Source organism: Lepus europaeus, chromosome 14 (genome assembly GCF_033115175.1).
Source record: "Lepus europaeus isolate LE1 chromosome 14, mLepTim1.pri, whole genome shotgun sequence".
Lineage (NCBI taxonomy): Eukaryota > Metazoa > Chordata > Mammalia > Lagomorpha > Leporidae > Lepus > Lepus europaeus.
In genome coordinates, this window is record NC_084840.1 from 55107879 (window position 1) to 55129031 (window position 21153).

Below are 21153 nucleotides of genomic sequence, written 5' to 3' on the forward strand. Positions count from 1 at the left end.
TCAAATGCTAGTCTTTTAACTGAATCAATAATCCTTTTGTAATAATCTGACTTGTTAACTGCTACCATGAGATCCTAAGGGTAGTTGGGGTATGGAAAGGTCTTCTATTTGGCTGTTCTGGAATCACTCACAAACTATCCTGGTCACAGAAATATTCCTAATCATGATGTTGTGCATAGTATATTGTCTGTTCCCATAAATACAGAGGAGGCACACATTTCTTTTAGTCTGAGCTTACAGCTGTGTATAGTTTTACTCAAATATTTTCTAAAAGCTGTGAAATTGTATTATGTTAATTATTCTTTATTGTGAAACATTATGACCATTCTTTATATTATATTGCCTGATTTGGGGGGTTATATCTCCATTGTTCATTTTCAAGGGACTAAAAAAAATGAGAAAGAATTTAATGACTTGCTTTAGTAGAAGTTTATATCCAAATAAGAAGTCAGGCTCCAATGGCTTGTAATTGCTGTTGCATGAAATTACTTTTATATTGTTTTCAATTGTATTCTTTTTTTTTCTTGAATTTTCTTCTTTCAGAGAAGAGTTCCAGTCACAAATGCATATGTGATGCATTTTGACATTTACTGCTAAGGTGAAATGCAGAAATGAAAACTACACATCCGTTTTAGTATTCTCAGATGTGAATAAATGTACTTTATCATGTTTTTATGCTGCTGACTTATTAAAAAATACTTTAAAAGGGTAACCGTTAAACAGCTAGGACCTGCAGCTTCAGTGCTTCTGAGATAAGCTGGAACATCACAAGGAGAGACTTCATTTCAGCACGATCACATCTCAGCTGAGCCCCTCAGCCCATATTCACATGCATTTCCTCCATCGGCAGTTGTCAGCAGACCGTTTTCCTCCTAGGATGGCGGACAGTCTCCCCACAGAGTTTGATGTGGTTGTAATAGGAACAGGTTTGCCAGAGTCTATCCTTGCAGCTGCATGTGCAAGAAGTGGTCAGAGAGTTCTGCATATTGATTCAAGGAGTTATTATGGAGGAAACTGGGCTAGTTTCAGCTTTTCTGGATTACTATCCTGGCTGAATGAGTATCAGCAAAACAGTGGCATTGGGGAAGAAAGTATTGCTACATGGCAAGACTCAATCCATGAAACAGAAGAAGCCATCCCTCTTTGCAAGAAGGATAAAAGCATCCAACATACAGAAGTTTTTTGTTATACCAGGCAAGATATGGAGGACAGGGTTGAAGACATTGGTGCTGTGCCAAAAAATCCTTCCTCAGTGGCATCTAGTACCCTCACAGAACCTCTGATTTCTGCAGCCTTCCCCAAAGAAAGGCACTCATCAGACTTTGCTCACTACGAAAAGTCTGCAAAACACACTCAAAAAAATGAAACAGAGATTTCACTTGAAGTAACTGATAAAGAAGAATCACTGGAGAAAGAAAAGTATTGTGGAGACAAAACTTCTGCACACACAGTTTCAGATGGAGATAAAGATGAAAACAACCCTAAAGAAGACAATACTGACCAACAAAAAAGAAATAGGATTACTTATTCTCAAATAATTAAAGAAGAGAGGAGATTTAATATTGATTTGGTGTCAAAGCTGCTATATTCTCAAGGATCCTTAATTGATCTTTTAATCAAATCGAATGTTAGTCGTTATGCAGAATTTAAAAATGTCACCAGGATTCTTGCATTTCGGGAAGGGAAGGTGGAACAGGTTCCTTGTTCTAGAGCAGATGTCTTTAATAGCAAAGAACTCACCATGGTTGAAAAGAGGATGCTAATGAAATTTCTTACATTCTGTCTAGACTATGAGCAGCATCCTGATGAATACCAAGATTTCAAACAATGTTCATTTTCAGAGTACTTGAAAGCTAAAAAACTAACCCCCAATCTCCAACATTTTGTGCTACATTCAATTGCAATGACATCAGAAACCTCATGCACTACATTAGATGGTCTTAAAGCAACAAAAAATTTTCTTCAGTGTCTTGGACGGTTCGGCAACACTCCCTTTTTATTTCCTGTGTATGGTCAAGGTGAAATCCCCCAGTGTTTCTGCAGAATGTGTGCAGTTTTTGGTGGAATCTACTGTCTTCGTCATAAAGTACAGTGTCTTGTAGTTGACAAAGAATCTGGAAGATGTAAAGCCATTATAGATCACTTTGGTCAAAGAATAAATGCTAAGTATTTTATCATGGAGGATAGTTACCTTTCTGAGGAAACATGCTCAAGTGTGCAGTATAAGCAGATCTCAAGGGCAGTGCTCATCACAGATCAGTCTCTCCTAAAGACAAATTCAGATCAGCAGATTTCCATTTTGATAGTGCCTCCAGTGGAAGCACAAACTTGTTCTGTTCGGGTCACAGAATTATGTTCTTCAACTATGACATGCATGAAAGACACGTATCTGGTACATCTAACCTGTTCATCTTCAAAAACGGCACGAGAAGACCTAGAACCGGTGACGCAGAAATTATTCACTCCTTATGCTGAAACAGAATTGGAAAAGGAAAGGTCCACAAAACCAAGACTCTTGTGGGCTCTTTATTTTAACATGAGAGATTCCTCAGGAATCAGCAGAAGCTCCTATAATGGCTTACCTTCCAATGTTTTTGTCTGCTCTGGGCCTGACTGTGGCCTGGGAAATGAGCATGCAGTCAAGCAAGCCGAAACACTTTTTCAGGAGATCTTTCCAGGTGAAGAATTCTGCCCTCCACCTCCAAATCCAGAAGACATTATCTATGATGATGATGACAGGCTACTGGAGGCTTCTGGAACCAGTGATACAACAATGGCCAAACAAGAATCCTCTGAGGACAGCAAAAACTTAGAAAGTCCAGAGAAGCAGCTTCAAAATTAGAAGAAAAAAGAAGTGGAGATCCTCTTCATCTTGGCATCAGAATGTTCTCATCTAAAGGCCATGTTTCCATATGAATAATTGGAAGTGGTTATATGGTGAATGCTCTGCAGAGCTTGTCTTTGACTCTGCTTAGGGTATTCAGGTTCAGGTGGTTTTTATTAACCTGTCACTAATTGACTTGTCAGTTGTTGGAGTCTTTGTTTCAGAATCTGCTCTGTGATCAGAATCTTTAAACAGGGATACCTTTGTTTTAATATTGTATGTATTGAGTTCCATGTTAGCAACTTTACTTAAAGATAATATTGTATATACTATTGATCTTCAGACTGTCATTTTCTACAGGACAATAAATAGGATCTTAGGAATATTTTAGTTACTTTGGCAGCTGTTGTGTTGCTATCACATCTGTTTGAACAGTGAAATACACAAATAGAAAATTATGTGGGTCTTTGTATATAATATAAAAACGCAGAGTTTGTAGTAGGAATATCAATACAAGTGCCAATATGATAAAAGACATTTGTTTATATTTGTTAAAAGATTAGCTGTGTGTGATTCTTTATTCTTTGTGAAGAATTTTACATTTTGCCATTTATTTCACCTACTTGACCCTTATAACTGATGGGGCAGTGAAGCCATCCAGCATTGCTTTCTACTTTGTGAAAATAATCTGAGTTCACTTAACTGAAGAGCTCAGAAAATTCCTGCAGACTCCTGCTCTAGCACATGACAGAAAAGGACTTCCAACGAATAACTCAGGCCCAAAGGAAAAATAAATCACCTCAGGAAAAGATGGTTCAGAATGGCTGTTTGAAATTCCTGAAAAGGAAGTCCTATGGAGAAACAGGATGAGTCACTTTAAAATTTGAGATTACGGCCGGTTTTAAAAACCCTCTGTAAGTAGATTACCTGCAGTTTTCTCAGGGTGAAACCTATTCCTTGTTGGTTCTACCACCTTAATTAGCAGCGTTGACTGCAATTAATAGGAATAAGTCAGAGGAGGATTTATCGTGCTCTTTGCTTGTATCCCACCCCACAAATAGGTAAATAGTCTTCATAATCACGTCTGCCTCTTGGCTGTGTTCTGGAGAACAAAAACTTCGCAGAACCACTAGAAGGCACAAAACTGACTCTACTTCAGTGGAGCTATCAGGAGAGGTTCCTCATTTAGTCTCGTATCTGTTCTTCAGGCACAGAATGGTGGTCCTATAGGAGGCAAGCCCTTTCTCGAACAGAGCATTCACTGTGTGCCAGGCATTTAATATCGTGCTTTCTCACTACAGCTTCTCAGTAACAGTGTGAAGCAGATATTATGCCATACACTTTTAAAAAGAGACGATGGAAACAGTTATTTATAATTTTCTCAGTGCACTGTGTACAAGAGCCATCACTGGAGCCCAACAGGATTACAAAGCCCTTTTTTCTATTGTTCATGGTTACAATAGTATACATACTGTATTAGAAGGAAAAGGTGCCCATGAAAATCAGAATCTAATATTGCTGGGGGGAAAAGTGGACAGACGTCAGTCTTGCAGTTGACTATTGCATAAGAGAAATATGAAGATGAAGATTAATTAAAAGTAAATATATGTTAAAGCTACGAATCTCATAGAAGCAGAATTTGGCTAAGTTTTAACAGAATAATGCTCTTCAGTAACATATCTGTTGGGCTGAAGATTATGTTATATCAAACAACTATTAATTGGCCAAAATATACTCTGAATAGTCTTTTGTTGCTCTTCTAATATGAGGGAAATAAGACAGACTTAGATAGTGGACAGCTTATTATTAAGTAGAAAAGTCATTGATTGGTATCAATACTGGTTTTCTTAAATATAGTAAAAAGGTATGATTGAGTGGATCCTAAAGTTTAAACCTATCAAAACAAGTGAGATGCCTGAACTGACTTACAAAATAGTAATTAAAATAAAAAGAGATTTAAGATATTAAAAAGGAGGTGAAAATAATCCAGATCTACTGAAAAGTTTTTCACTTTCATTGATTTTTTTAAGTTTCTCACAATGTGATAATTACTTAACTAAAATTATATCTATTGGGAAAATATATATAAGAAACATTTCTCAAATAGAAATTAATATATTATTTATATATTAAGCCTGTCACTGCAATAAAATATATAAAACAAAGATAAAGGATAAATATTATTTTCTGTTAACATGGCTTTATAATTAGCTAAATCTATAGTATCTTGTAAATATACTATCAATAAAAGGCCAATTCAAGAAGTTGCAGGAGAAACAATTTTTTAAATTAATATTATTTCTAGATTCCAATAGTGACGGCAATTTAAAAAGTGCTTGGGTATTAAAACATGTGAGCCTTTTAAAGAAAATTGTACTGGTGTGTTGGGATAAATTAGGTAAGATATTTAAATAAAAGCAGTTGAAGAAACTAAATTTAAAATGTGATCATACTTCCATAAGAGACATCCTGGTGTAAAGAAAAATGATAAATGGGGAGTCTTGCTGCATTGCTTACCAGTAATCTGATCTTGGGAGAGTCACTCTTAGTTCCATTTTGTCATCTATAAAATGGAAATAATATTGCACAAAATTGTGAGGATTAAGTTAGATAATGTAAATGAAATGACATCCAAAGGAGTGCCAGCATGTGTTAATATGTGGACTTAGCAATTCCATTTAATATTCCAGTTAGATGCTTTATGTAATTTGACAGATTTGTGGCAAATGATCTTAGAAGAGTGAGCAAAGTTTGTGTTTTAAAAAAGAAAAACTGGGAAAAATGGGAGCATAAGCATGGTATTAAGTAACCTTGCTAAGTATCCTGTAGTACTGAGTAGAAAGTTTAAGACTAATAAGGCAGTTAGGAAGAAATACTTAAAATTGTTGGTGAAAAGATTAGCTGAATGTCATTATGGGGAAAGCTATTAAATGATCCACTTCATGTATGATAATGAAGTTTATTCCAGATGAATTAAAATGTTAGAAAGGTAAAAATAAAAAGACAACAATTTTCATCCCAGTACTGGCACAAAGGAACCTTATGGCAATGAAAAACAGTTATTGACAAGGTAGATCAACTAATTCATGCCATTAGATTAGCCAAAAGCAAATTTTGCATGTGCCCTTATAAAGAACTACTTAAATAAATATTTAGAAGCCTATAACAAGAGCTCTGTAACTTTTTTTTTTTTTTTAACATGAGAGGCAGATAGAGCTCCCATCTGCTGGTTCCAACCCCCCACCCCCACTCACACACCAGATGCCTATAACTGGCTAAGGTGGATGATAGGAGCTAGAAACTCAACCAAGTCTTCTGTCTGGGTGGCAGGAACCCAACTACTTGAGCCATCACTGCCGCCTCTCAGTGATTCTCCCAAGGTTCATTTAGTAGGAAACTGGAGTTGGGAACCAGACCTGGGATTGAACCCAGGCACTGTGATAAGGAATGTGGGCATCTTAACCACAAGGCCAAATTCCAACTCCTGATCCACCATCTGACATACTGATTCACTTTGAGTAACATATGCCTAGAAGAATATTTAAAAGAAAAATGTACATAAATGCTTTAGCTTTCCATACAAGCATTTTTTTCTTTAAAATCCATCAACTGAAAAATGGATAAATAATTTTGATGTATTACTCTTGGCGTCATAAACTGTTATATAGCCTTTAAAATTAACTGGTAATATGTAGTGTATGCAAAGAAATGTTTAAACAAGACTCAAAATGTTCATCAGAACATAAATTATGTTTACTGATTATATTTGTGTGAAAACTTAGGTCTCCCTGTTGAATCACAAAACAGGTAATTGCAATGTAACATTAAAGGGCTCTATCTTTTTTCCTGTAAAATGTTGATGTGTGCAATAAAAAAATAAAGATTAACTGGTGAATGGTGAAGTGTTTTTACTAAATGGGTGAGAAAATTACTGATTTTTTGGATACTTATAAAATTGTCTTTTAAATTAAAGAAAAAACAATTCTAAATGTTAATCAAAAAAACTATTTCCAAACATGTGTGGCAGAAAGTTTTACAGGTCTGAATGGGAAGAAATTATTGGTGAAATGGACTTTGTTTCTTCTCTTAGTTGTCAGGCATTACGGATAATAATAGAGAAACGATACATCCCAGGCCATCAGCAGGAAGACATGACATCTAAAATGTGGTCCTCAATCCAAGAACATATACTGCATTCAGGAGTCTTGGAACCCAGGGAGATGAAGATTGGACTTGAAAAAGGGATCAGTTGTGGCCTGAGGGTAATGTGCAGGGAAAAACTTGTGGTAAGGGTAGATCTCAGATTATGAAGATGCACACAGATCCTTTCATCCAGTCAGCTTGAGATCCAAGTCAGGGTAATTTAAGTCAGTAGATGTCAAATACCAACTATGGGTTGTGAATTGGGACTATACTAGGGGCTAGAAATTGAAAGATGAAAAGGGCAAATTCTAACTCTCTGAGGAACATTCAGTTTATGCTAAGGTTCCTTTTACCTATTGAGTGTTTAAGACATTTCAGTAACTACCAGTACCCTGTCCCTGCAAAAGAAAGAAGAGCAATCTCTTATTGTTGCATGGCTTTCCTTGTAAAGGATGCCAAAATCTATTATTACACAGTTGAAAAGAAGTGGCTGAAAGATTAAAAATTGGGCTTCTTTGAAATCTATTTCTGCAACATTCAGTTAATTAAGTTTCTGACCATCAGTCGCTTTCCCTGTTGCCTGGGGAAGGGTTCAAGAGAAGGTACAAAAGATTAGGTCCAGAAGCACAAGTCATTGAAGTGCAACAGAATAAGAAGTGTAAAGAAATCAAAATGAGAATAAATCAGTGTTAAGAACAAGAAATTCTGATTAGGATGTTTTATTTACCTTCTTGTTGGGTCAGGTGGAAGTCATGCTCCTAGCGGCATTGAAGTAGCTACTTCCTAAGTTTTCACTCCATCATTTTTATCTTCATTTAAAGGAGACAGTTGTGTCCAGTATAGTTCCATTTTACCAACAACCAAATGTATTCACATTTTGAAAGCAGGGGCACAGAACCTTCAGCTTTCTGTAAGGCACGAATAGTACAGAAGGTGAGTGATTCAACTGAAAGAATGTGACTGTAACATGGCTATTATGACAGCGATTGTGCTGTGGCATTTGTCGGAATGATTTTTCCCCTGACAGCTACATTTTCTTAAAGTGATCCTCAGGACAACTATTTCAGGTAAGAAAAGGGCAGGTGCTTGTACTTAACTTTATGTATAAGACCTGGAATTAAGTGATTTGCCTGAACTCCTATTAAGTATTCAGTTCCATCAATAAGAATTGACATTTTACTGTCTGCTTTGCCACCATCTCAAAATAGTGATTTGTTGCATATAATCAAATGTAATATATAAATCACTATTTTAAAAGTGGTGGCTTCTAGAAATTTTTTAAAAAGGTTTATTTATTTTTACTTGAAAGAGAAGTAGAGAGAAAGGTTTTCCATCCAATGGTTCATCCCCAAATGGCTGCAGTGGCTGGAGCTGCACCGATCTGAAGCCAGGAACCAGGAGCTTCCTCTGGGTCTCCCATGCAGGTGCAGGGACCCAAGGACTTGAGCCATCTTCTACTGCTTTCCCAGACCATAGCAGAGAGCTGGATCGGAAGTGGAGCATCCAGGAATTGACCCGTGCCCACATGGGATGCTGACACTGCAAGTGGCTGCTTTGCCCACTGTGTCACAATGCAGGCCCCTAGAATTTTAGAGTACATTTGTTTTCAACAACAAAAAGTCCTGTAAATGAAAATCTGTGATTCAAGTGGATCGATGTGGTTGAAAAGAGAAGGGAGTTGATTATTTAAACTCAAACTTAAAACAAACTTTATTTCATATTTAAGTCAAGAACTTCCTTATGTTTAATTATTAGTTCTTGCTGTTACCCTATGACTTTTTACATTTGTTGCTGAATATATATTTAAATAGATGCTGAGCAACTGTTTAGTATTAATAAAAGCATATGCATTCCAGAGAAAGAAGGAGGAATGACAGTGCAACAGGATGATGAGAACCTCTTTACAGTTCAGTGAGAAAGAGCCACCTCTTTAGACATTTTATAAATAGGAATCTGGGCGCATTGGTACAATGTTTTATAAAATCAGTTTTTCTTACATGCATATAAACTAAAGCCCTTATTTATTCATTCCTGATATTTAAAAACAATAGGAATATTACTAATGCAGTATGGAAAATATTTTTACATAAGTTTATTTATATCTAAGTTCAATTTGTATTCAGATTTTTGTAGCAGTTTCAGTATTTTTGTTACCCAATGTGAAGAAGAAGCATAGGGGAATATGTTGCTGACATGAGTCAGAAATCTTGTTTTTAGGCAATTGATAATAGTTAATTTCCTAGAATGAAGGAAAGTGTTATGGAGAAATGTGCTGTGTGTCCTGGTTTTTTAATAGCTCATTTTATGATGGCAAGATATTTATCAAGCTGTCTACTGCTGAAATGTAAATACCAACAGAGTTTATTAAAAACAAAAGTCAAACAATGAAAACTGCACTGGAAACCGTTTGTTGTGAGATTACAGTATCCTTTAGGCATTGTCTGCTCTACTTGTACTTTACCTACAATTTCTTGCATATCATAGACATCCAAAAAAGAAAAAAAAACACTTTGCTAACTGAAAGGTCAACTGGCACTTTCCAGCACCTTTTCTGTATCATCCTGTTACTCTTTTAGATACCAGCCTGAGGAATAGAACCACAGAGGCCCATCTCTGAAAAACATTTTGTCAGTCATAATGTATTTTTACTACAGAGCATTAGTTTTAGGATAGGTTTTGTAATTTAATAAAACTTTTAAAACAGGATAATCTATTTTAAAATAATAAAAACCATAACAATAGAATATAAGATGTTTCATTTAATAATTTTATTCATTTTCTCCCATGAGAGCAGAGATGGAGATTGTCCAGCCTGAGGGGTATATAAGGCCCATGAAATAATTTGATCTGGCCCTGCTAATAACAACCACAAGTAGGACTTCAAATTCAATAAATTTACAGCAGGTAATTTTTAGGTTGATAATTTTGTGAAGCCTGTGAATGTTAAAATATCTAAATGGCCCTTGGTGAAAAATGGTCCCCCACCCCCACTAAGAGCAATAGATCTCAAACTAGGGTGCTTTTGCCCTTTGAAGGGCATTCTTGGTAATCATATCAAGGCAGGGTATACTACTGAGAGTAGGTAAAGGGCAGGGGTGCTGTTCAGAATCCTGTAATGCACAAGATAGCCCCTCGCCACAGAATTATCCAGCTCCAAATGTCAATAGTGCCAAGGTTGGTAAACTACATTAAAGTGTTCATATTCATAAGGAACCTTTTTTTTTTTTTATGTTCCCCCCTTCTGCCTCAAGTCTTCTGACCCCATAAGTCCCTCTTCAAAAGGTCACTGTTGATAGGAAAGGAACAGTTGTCTTTGGTGTTCCGTGTAAATCCCCCCTTCCTCCATCACCCCTTGCCAGTCAACAATGGCTTCCCGCTGGAGGTTTATGGCAACTTGAACAAAATTCCAAGAATTAGGGAATGTTTCTAATTCTGCCCCAGTGATCAGATTTAGATTAGGAATTTGGAGGCTTTCAAAAATCATTCCTTAAGTGGAGTAATAATAATTCTGGCAAAATAGTTAAAGAAATGAGAAGGTACTTTTTTTTTTTTTTTTTTTTTTGACAGAGTTAGAGAAAGAAAAGTCTTTCTTCCGTTGGTTCACCCCCCAAATGGCCGCTTCGGCCAGCACGCTGCGCCAATCCGAAGCCAGGAGCCGGGTGCTTCCTCCTGGTCTCCCATGCGGGTGCAGGCGCCCAAGCACTTGGGCCATCCTCCACTGCCTTTCCAGGCCGCAGCAGAGAGCTGGACTGGAAGAGGAGCAACCGGGACAGAATCCAGTGCCCCAACTGGGACTATAACCCAGGGTGCCAGCGCCGCAGGCAGAGGATTAGCCAACTGAGCCGCAGCGCCAGCCGAGAAGGTACTTTTCTAATACACTGCAAACAACTACCTCAAAGTCAATGGGAAAATATTTCAACCCACGTTTTTGAAGAAAGTCTATTCGTCCATATAAGGCCCATGAAACCATCTGGTTTGGCCCTGCCAAGGCAACTGTAGGTGGCACTCAAAATTCCATAAATTTATATCAGGCTAATTTTAAACTACGTAATTTTGTATGGTCCAATAATGATGTTAAAAATATCCAAATGGCCCTTGGCAGCAAAAAGGTTCTCTACCTGTATGGGTAAACTAATCAAATTATATGTATGTAACAATATCCTGTGAGCTTTGGAGAAGCCAATATTAAGACTAAACCATCTGTAATTGAATTGTACTCAGATTTACCCTCACTAGTGGTTGACCAAGCAATAAGATAGTGCAGCAACTTGATGTTTTATAGATAGTCTTACCTATAGGCAATACCTCATTGTATGTAATGGCACGAGTCCATATTCTTAATTGATAAGGTCTTTAGATTGTACTGAAAAGTGAATGAAACATTTACTGAACATGGACTGTGTTCTTGTTTTCACACTAACTTGTACATTTGCTGAGGTGGTAATTTTAATCAACACCTACTGAGTATTTACTGTATGATAGTCCTGCTCTAAGTGTTTGTCCTCAAAATGTTTTGATTGGGTAGGTGCCATTATTATTCCCATTTTGCAGAAAGGGACACAGTCACTTTGAAGACAAAGAACTTGACCAAAATCACACAGCTGGTAGGTGGTAGAAGCAGGCTTCAAGCCTGGGCGGTATGATTTCATAGCACACACTTCACTCAGGTGGCTACAACTGAGATGTGAGGTGGTCTTCAAAGAGGTGTCAGGATAACTGCAGAAATACAGGTAACAACTGATGTGTCAGGAATTGTTCTCATTTTCTCAACATACTTCAGTTTTTATAACAGTCGTATGGGGTAGATAATGAAATTCCCATGTATAGATGTGCAGATGGAAAAGCTGACTTCCCGAAGTTATTTGGTGAGAGGTAGAATTCTCAATCTACTGGGGCTGACATTGATGCCCCAGTTAGCCACTGTGTTAATAAGACTGAAATCTCAATGACAGAGATAAGCTTTAATGGATGCAGTTATTTTTTAAAATTTTTAGAATGTTAATATAAAGAACATTTCATGGATTTCATAGATAACAATTCTAAGAAGACAAACATACTCCCCCCCCATCCACCCTCCTTTCTTTTATCTCTCTCTTTTTTTTTTTTTTTTGCAGTAACCTAATTTGAATTTGCTTTATAATCTTGGGCTTAATGCACCACTAATCGTAGTGTTCAACAAGTAAAAGACCACTGTTCCGCAGCAATATAAACATGAGCTATAAATAGTAATCAAATCATAAGATGTCAGTTTCATTCTTGCACATTCCGGGTTTTTTTTTGTACTCTATTAATTACTGCATGTCAGAGAAAAAGAAGATATTTTCCCTCTCTCTAGGGAAATCTAGGAATGCTTCACAAAAGAAAAAAAAAAATTGGGCAGGACGTGGAAAGTTGAGAAGGATATCCACAGTCTGATAGGAGAAGTGACATACCATACAGTGAGAATAGCAGAAACAAAGGCATGGAGGCATCAAGGACATGTCCTCCATGGCTCAAACGTGGAGTCCCTGGACTGGTGCAGAGAAGTGGGACACACAGGAGAGGGCCCAGGCTCAGTAGTCTTGAATTGCATGCTAACCAAAATGAGACACTTATTATGTGCTTAAACAGGTGCTGTGGAAGGTTTTGCTAGATGAGACTTAACATTTCAAAGCTTAGCCTGATGGCAGCATGGAGAAAGCTGGAGAGAAGATGCAGAGACTAAACGCAGGTGACTGGTAAGGAGGAAGGATATGAGAGGCCTGGGAAGGGCAGGGTGAGGGGAATGAACAAGGCAGAGAATAATTTGGAGTTAGACACACAGGACTTGGAGGTTGATTATACCTTACAAACAAGGGAGAAAGGAATTGAAAATGACTAAAAGTATTGCTTTAATACTTGATTAAGTATAATACATTTAGCCAAGACTGGGAACTGGTTTTGAAGAAAAGCAAATGGCTTTGCTTTTTGTCACGCAAGGTAATCAGGATGATTCTGGAAGATCTTGGAGGGTTTTGAATGCCATGCTGAGTTTTGACTTTACTCTAGTGGGAAGTCCTTAATGTTATTAAACAAGGAAATCAGTTGCAGTCTCTGGTATTTGTACAAAGGATGAATCAAAGGGAGGCAGGTATGGAAATGGAAAGCTATGAAAATAGTTTGCCAAGAGGTGGTAAGGGTCTGAATTAGATCACTCATGGTCAGGACAGCATAGGGCAGATCTGAGATTGCATGGCAGTAATTGATTGGATGTGGATGCTGCAGGAAAGGAAAAGCAATCCAAAGAAATTTAAGAAAGAGTGATGAGGATGCAAGCATGATGCCCCACCTGATTTTAGGTATACCTTCCCCCTCAACCCTTCCTGGGCTTGTTAAAGCTTAAGGATTTGATCCAGAGACTGTCAGTATTTTGATTATCAGAGTCAATCTAAGATATGTCAAATAGAAAACAAGCCAATGATAGGAGGGGAGGGAAAGAGACAAAGGCCTGCTGACATGATTTCAGGCCCTAGATTATGTGGCTCACTTATTTCCAGAGTCACTTGGACATGCCAGTTACGTGTTTCCTTAAAACATGACATAGAAATAGCAGGTGATGCAGGAGAGAGGTGTTAGCAGAACCTAAAAGGACTTTCCTTGAGAGTCTGGTCCAAAGTGTTGATACTGCAAAGAAGTTGGGTAAACTAATGTTTCAACGATTGACTTACTGATTGAATAAACTCAATAAACAGTACTTTAAGCTGAAGAATATATTTGAATCAAATGGGAAGTTGTTTAAAATAAAGATCCTCAGGCACAGCTCCTGCATGTAGGCTCAGGGGGTATTCAAAGGGGAACTGCAATCAATTGCTGGATGAGTGGTGAGTTGTCATGTATTGTGACATAAATAAGAATAAAATGAACAGCTGATGTTATGGTGGTAGAAATTTCTCTGCTAGTGGAGTGTTTTGGCAAGTTGTATGGCAAGCATTGACATTTTTTGTACTCTTAATCTAACATATTGCCAAGAATTAGGTAAATTTTGATGTATATAAGCATATAGCTAAATGGATTATAATGTCCAGAAATAACACTTACTAAGTGACTGTCATATACCACATACTATTATAAGTGTTATATGCCTATTAATTAACTCTTAGTCATCCCAGCTCTGTGAGGTAAAGTGTTATTACCCCATTTGGTAGTTAAAGAAATTAAAGTACTAGGGGATTAACTTATTCAAAGGCACACAAAAAGTGGAGAATATGAAACTTCAACCCAGTGCCTTTGATTGCTATGTTAAATGGGCTGTCTTCATGCAAATCACTCAGGATCCAGAGGCTGGAAACACTGTTTGCTCCCCCAAAGATGATCAGAAGCTATCCCATCCTCCCTCAGAGGCTGAGGTCAGTCCTTGCAGAAGGGGAGCCTCTCCAGTTGCCATGATTAGACACATCTGTTTACAGACCAATATATTTCTTAATCTAGTCCAATCCTGAGCTCCCACTGTGTGCCCTCTGGAGCCTGCCCTCTGTCTTTAAGATCTCTGAACATTTCTCCTACCCTCTTACTTAAAATTTATCCTGGCTTCCACCAAGGATCCTGATTTCCCACCTTTCCAACTTTATCCTAGCACCCCATAACCCCCAGGATGAGGTATTAGAGAAGGTGACACCTTGAGTATCACTGCCACTTCCAAAGCATTGCTTCCTCATTCTGTAAAGCCCTTTGTTTCATCCACACTAGTCCATTGTGAGATTGCAAAATCTAACTCACGCTATCATACTGATGTGCAAGAAATATTAAGCTTCTTTAGCAATCATCCCTCATTCACAGTCTTATCTCTTCCTGGGTCAGTCCTATCAGTTGACAGACTAGCCACCATCCCCAATTATCCCTTGACTGTGACTGCCTCTTTCTAGTCTTTCTTTAAAAAGCCAGTCTTAAATTACTCACTACCTCCATATTCTCAGCGACTTTTTTTTAAGTTTTGTAAGTTATTTAGAAGTTTTTAAATACAGAAAAGTACAAAGGGTAATTACAATAAGTGCTCATGTATCCACCACCCAAAATGAACAAATATTCCAACAAATGTTTTAATCTATCTTTAAAGAAATAAAATACTATAGAAAATTCACAACTATGCATTTCCTCTCTCCAGTCCATTTTCTATCTTCTCCTTCCAAGGTCACCATAGGCGTGACCATCACTATAGGTCACGGTTTATTTACCCATTTCTTCCTTTGGGTAGATATTGGATTATTTCTCATTTTTAACTCTAATATAATAATGTTTGCAACATATCCTTGTAACATCTCTTCCTAACAAATGTACAGTTTTGGGTGCTGCACTATCCAATATGGTAACTGTTAGTCACATGTCTCTTGAGCATTTGACATGTATTGAATCTACATTAAGAAGTAATAATAAAATAGTAAGTTTCAGAGACTTACTATGAGAAATGATACAACATATTTTATATTGAATGCAGATTGAAGTGGTAATATAGTATTTTGAAAATATTAGTATATTAGTTCAGGATGGTATAACAAAGTACCATAAACAGTAGAAATTCAGTTTTCATTGTTCTGGATGCTGGAAGTTTGAGATCAGGGTAGCAGTATAGTTGGGTTCTGATGAGGGCTACCTGCTACACTGCAGTCTGCCAACTTCTTGTGTCTTCACCTGGCAGAGAGTGAACTACCTCTCTGGCATCTTATAAGGGCACTCATCCCATTCACAAGAACTTCTCCTTCATGGCCTCATCACCTCATAAACACCCTACTACACATACTGTCACATTGAGGGTCCTGCTTTCAACATATGCATCTGCAGGAGACTTAAAGATTCAGTCTGTAATAGTTGGATGAAGTAAAATATGTTACTAAAATTAATTTTATCATAGTTTTACTTTTTAAATGTGGCTACTAGAACATTTCAAATAATGTATGTAGCTCACATGATGTTTATCTTTAGTAATACTGACTTAGTCGATATAAGTAAACATTATTTTCTACTTGCTTCAGTCCCACCTTTACATAAAGGCCTCCCACTTTTCTAGGTCTTGGTAGCTCTTGCTCTCTGAACTCCCGTGATGTTTACATCCATATGTCTCACGTGGCATTTATTTCCACTATACAACTCTGTATTTTATCTTGTTATACTACCTTTTCCCCTTTATGTGAAGGGTCATATCTTATGACTTTGTTTCCTCAGTCCTAAACTCAATGGCCTTGCCTGTTAGAGACACTCAATCTTGTTTAGGAGTTTAGATACTCCTGGCCTGGTGACCACTTTTATGCTATAATGTGTCCTGGAACAACTGTATCTTATTTACCTAGAATATGCCTCAAATTTCTTTTGCATCCAGGCTTCACTCTCCTCTCCAATATAGGATATAGTTCCCTTGGAAATAACATCTGTCTTCACTGTGCCTCCTCCTCCATGATGAAACTGCTCTTGTCTCCCCTACAAGTTTCTCAGTTCCTCATGGGTCCTGGAGTCTGGGTAACTGGCTGAGCCAGGGCAAGTCTCACATGTATGAGGGTACATCTAAATGTAGATTTAGAAGAGTTCCTTTTCAAATGACATCACCTCCAGCTACTTCCTGAGATGCTGTGTCTAGTTCTACAAAGCATTAGTATAGCTTATTGGACTAGAAGAAGCAGCAGGATCGCAAGAGGCAAAGCAATGGGTAGAGAGGAACTGAAGTTAGAAATGAATAAAATGTGAAAATCAGAGCAGCCTATGTCAATCAGAGAATGTCCCTGTTCCTCAGGGCTGGCCCGGCTCTTCACCCTGGGACTCCTGTTGTCACTCTGAACGAGGGAACTTATTGTGAAACACTACCCTCCATGTCCCTGTGCAGGAAAGCTTTGTGAAATGTTAAACAGATGGTTCTGTTCAGTTCTTCTGTGGGGGCAATTTACAGACTTGTAATACACAGCTGCTGAGCAGCAGGTGGGGAGAAAGATAAGTGTGTTTCATTGCCCAGATTGAGGCAGTTGGGGGGTTCCCTTCATTTTTGAGTGCCAAGAGATGAGAGAATGTTGATACAAAAAGATCTCTAAAGAACAAAACCACAGTAGCATTGGTACATAGGCTGCTTCCCTGCCTGGGGAGATCCTCTGTTATATCTGAAAAATACATATAAACTGATCTCTCCACTGGGGGCTTAGAGCATATCTGTTCATTCTGCTTATTGAACAGAATCATTCCAGACAGTGCTGAGGTCCTTAAATATCTTTGCAACCTTATGCTACTGCCTAGACAAAGAGACATAGAATGGGGTGTGCTCTGCTGTGCTGCAAATGATGGAGGTCAGGACTAAAGGAAGGATGTCAGGGGCACACTATCTAGACATTTGCACTGTTCTGGTGATCAGGTCTAGAAAGGAAAACCAGACAAATGAGCAAATAGCCAGGAGGTTATATTAGAGAAGATTTGATTTGAATCTAGAGCAGTCATTCTGAAAGTCAGTATCATCAGTGCAGTCTTTATTATATAGATTCCTGAGTTCTGTCTCAGGCTTCCTGGATCATTCAAGAGCAAAGCTTTGGAAGTAGCAATTTAAAGAATCTCCCAGGAGATGTGTAGGTAGCTATTTTAAGAGCTGGCCTTTGAAAACACTATTCCTATGGAGGGAAAGAGATCTGCTGCTCTGATTTAGAGAATTTTAAATTGAACAGCAAAGGGAAAGTTAAAGTTAATCCCAATTTGATGATGTGGAAGAAAAGCTTGAAATCTTAGAATCCAAATAGGTCTAGGAGTCAGCCTTGGGCAAGATATCTCCTATTTGTTAAGCTTTCTTCCCCTACCTTCAATTTTTTTAAGTTCTTTTTCATTTGGCATTCTCAGTTCAGGATAACTAAGACTTTCAAGGAAACAATATTTTTTTTTCTTTCCTATCCAAATTGTCCCAAACTGGTCACTAAGATGGGTTTTACTTAATGCTACCACTTCTCATTTCTGTGTTTTAAATCTCAATACTTTTGTCCAAGCATTGCACTTCCCAGGCTATATAGCAATCATGTTTGCCCTTAACACATGCTGATGAGCTTCTCATCTTCTATTACCATTCTCCTTTTATGGTCCTAAGGGGTCTTCGGGTTGATAACTTATTTTCTGGTCTATTACTTATAAACACAATTATAGTTGAGTGTTACATTTATTCTTGAGAGAAAAGTAACAGTGGGCCACTGACTGGATATTCTTCACATGAGTCAGCAACACAGAAGACAAAATGGAGTTGATGTTATTATCGCATACTATAGAATCTAAACTCTAAGTTTCCTTGAGAGCTTTATTGATTATAAATGACTATATGAAGATTTAAACCAGTGCCTCTAAGGGCGCCTCATGTTTTTGATTTTCGGTTCTTTAATTTGCGATCATATTTCTTCACTTGGTGCCAAGTTAGCAGCCCAGGAAGGACTGTTAGAAACTACACTAGGTCACATGGCTATTCCACCATTTACTCATGTGTTGATTTGTTGATTCTTTTCACGGAATTAAAAGACCACAAGCTTCTCCACTGATCACAACCAACTTGCTTTGTTAGGGGAAAAAATTGCAGTAGAGCTCTGGATTAGCAGTCACAAGATCTGGATTTTTTTCCAAGCAGAAGCTACTAATCTTGTAACCTTAGGTTAGTCATGAATCTCATTTTCCCACACTCTAGTCAAATGTGGACAATGAGCTTTTCCTGCCTCACATATTTGTGAAGCTCTGATGAGAGTAATATAAGGAATAGTATTTGAAAGTCATAAGAAATCATATCAAATGAGGTTATTATTGGGATTGGAGAACAAGATATGATAAATCTAATAGGAATAGATATTTAATAATCAAAAATTATCTTGTGATGTCAAATAGTATTTGGAGTTTAAATAAGGATCCATTAGGAAAAAGATCAGGGAGTTGGTCTTGTTTTATGTTTTTCTAACCTATATATTGGCACTGTCCATCACGAATACTATTTTCTTTTTGCTGGAACCTGACTGTGGCTATTTCTAAGCAGCAGTTCACCTTAGGATTTGGTTCTTTACAGAGGCTTGCACTAGGATTTTTTCTTCTTTGGTTTAGAGGATATCCTAGTATGGTTACATGGACATAAACTTTATCATCAACAAGCATCCCATGTGAACTGTTCCAAGTACTAAAGAGGATGTCAAGATATAAAAAGTATGGTGCTTATAATCTAATAGGAGAGATAGACATGAGCAGCAGAAGGTAGCCCAAATGTTTGGGCCCCTGCCATCCATGTGGGAGACCTAAAAGTCGCTCCTGGCTCCTGACTTTTGCCTGGCCCATCCCTGGCCATTGCAGTCATCTGGGGGATGAATCAGCAGATGGAAGATCTCTCTGTCTCTAATCCTCTCTCTTTGTAACTCTGACTTTCAAACAAAAAAAATCTTTCAAAACAAACAAACAAAAACAAACAAACAAAAAACAAAAGAGGAAAGAGTGAAGGAACAGAGGCAGAGAAGAAAAGAAGCCATATAGGACAGAATACACTCCCAAGCCTACCACAAACCACAGCTTCAGAAAGAACCCAGTGGGTTGATCAGAGTCTCGCAGGACATCTTCAGAGATGCACTGTGAATCTAGTACAGTTAAAAACAATCCATGGGATAGGAGAGGAGTGCAAGCAATTTAATCTCTGACTCCTTCTTGTTTCTTCACCCTTTCCCTTAGTTTCAGTGCATGGAGTTAAGCAGTTATCAAGGGGGAAAAATGCTAAGTGTCACATCACAGTCAAAGTAAACAGTCTAAAACTGGCATATCTCTCCAAATGCAGCTATAGGAAGACAAGGAGCCAAGTTTGAAGCCAGAGGAGTCAGAGATTAGGGCGAGCCAATAATGAAAGAAAGTTACAAGAGGGGAGAGGAGCCTGGAATGATTTCCAAGGTACTGCACAGTTGCCCAATGAGCCCACACTCAGTGCTTTATCAGCTGCATTAACAACTATTTATCTCTGCCTCCCTAATTGAAAAAAAAAATCACTAAATTTAATGGGTTAAAAAAATGCACTTTCCTTCAACATGAAATACCAGTGAAGGGCAGCATAACAAAGAAACTGTACAGATGTCAGCCATGGGAAATGAACCCACAGACCACACCACGAGGACTGCCTTGTCACCTGTCCTGGTAAGCTCCTAGTTTTTTGTTTTTGTTTTATGAAAGATAGATTTTCTCATCTGCTGGTTCCCTTCCCAAATGCTTGTAATGGCCAAGCTTGTTTGGGTCCACCAAATTCAGGAGCAGGGAACTCAAAATCCAGGTCCCCCAGATGCATAGCAGGAAGCCATTGGCAGGAAATTGGGGTCAGGAGCCACAGCCAGCAAAAACCTAGATACTCCCATGAGGGAAATGGACATATTAACTGCTAGGCTAAACATCTGCCTTAGGCTCTCAGTTTTTAATGTACCACAGCATTTGGGTGGCTACGTTTCCACATGACACTCAAAAATAAATCTGTTTAAGCTGCTTAGCTGAAATCATCATTTAACCCATGAAATGGTTTTTAACTTTCATGTTCTTATGAGTTGCTTTTGGACCTTAGTCTTTGTGTACTAAACATGAAGAATATTAAACATGAAAAATTTTATCTTGGAACTAATAATTGAAAAATAGAATGTGATAAAGGGAGAAAATAAGCAGATATGAAAGAAGGAATACTTAACTAGAACTAATTTTTTTCTACCTTAATAGACATCTGGTAAAAGGTTTATACTAAAACTCAACCATGATTTTGATATTTTAGAAATCTGCTTTTATTGATCACATGTAAACTGCTTATTCCAACAGCTGGGAAACATTACTCAAATGAAGATGGTCATCTTAATTTCCTCTAAAATTCTTCAGCCTAACAAAAATTGAGTTTAAAAAGTGACTTCTTGGGGCCAGCGCTGTGGCACAGCAGGTTAAAGCCCTGCTTGTAGCAACAGCATCCCATATGAACACCGGTTCAAGTCCCAGCTGCTCCACTTCAATTCAGCTCTCTGCTATGGCCTGGGAGGGCAGTGGAGTATGGCCCAAATCCTTGGGCCCCTGCACCTGCATGGGAGACCCAGAGGAAGCTCCTGGCTCCTGGCTTCGGATCAGCTCAGCTCTGGCCATTGCAGTCATTTGGGGAGTGAACCAGCAGAAGGAAGACCTCTCTCTCTGGCTCTAACTCTGCCTTTCAAATAAATGAAATTTTTAAAAAGTGACTTCAATTAAAGGTA

The 21153-nt window shown here is 38.0% G+C and overlaps 2 protein-coding genes across 4 annotated transcripts in view; both read left to right on the forward strand.

Annotated features, from left to right (window-relative positions):
* OPN3 (opsin 3) overlaps positions 1-21153 on the forward strand; it is a 42655-nt gene that overhangs the window by 3241 nt on the left and 18261 nt on the right. The window contains exon 2 of one of the 3 annotated variants that reach the window (XM_062210663.1): positions 544-629. The exons of the other annotated variants lie outside the window; for them this stretch is intronic. Coding sequence (XP_062066647.1) covers positions 544-584 — 41 coding nt within the window. The 3' untranslated portion in view covers positions 585-629. Of the gene's footprint in view, positions 1-543; positions 630-21153 lie in introns of those variants that run through there. 3 annotated transcript variants of the gene reach the window in all.
* On the forward strand, positions 609-6018 carry CHML (CHM like Rab escort protein). Its single transcript, XM_062210660.1, has one exon. It carries the CDS (start codon positions 830-832, stop codon positions 2840-2842), a length of 2013 nt encoding a protein of 670 aa, XP_062066644.1. The 5' UTR covers positions 609-829; the 3' UTR covers positions 2843-6018.

Coding starts and splice junctions, on each gene's coding strand:
- CHML (XM_062210660.1), top strand. CDS start 830: ATGCATTTCCTCCATCGGCAGTTGTCAGCAGACCGTTTTCCTCCTAGG.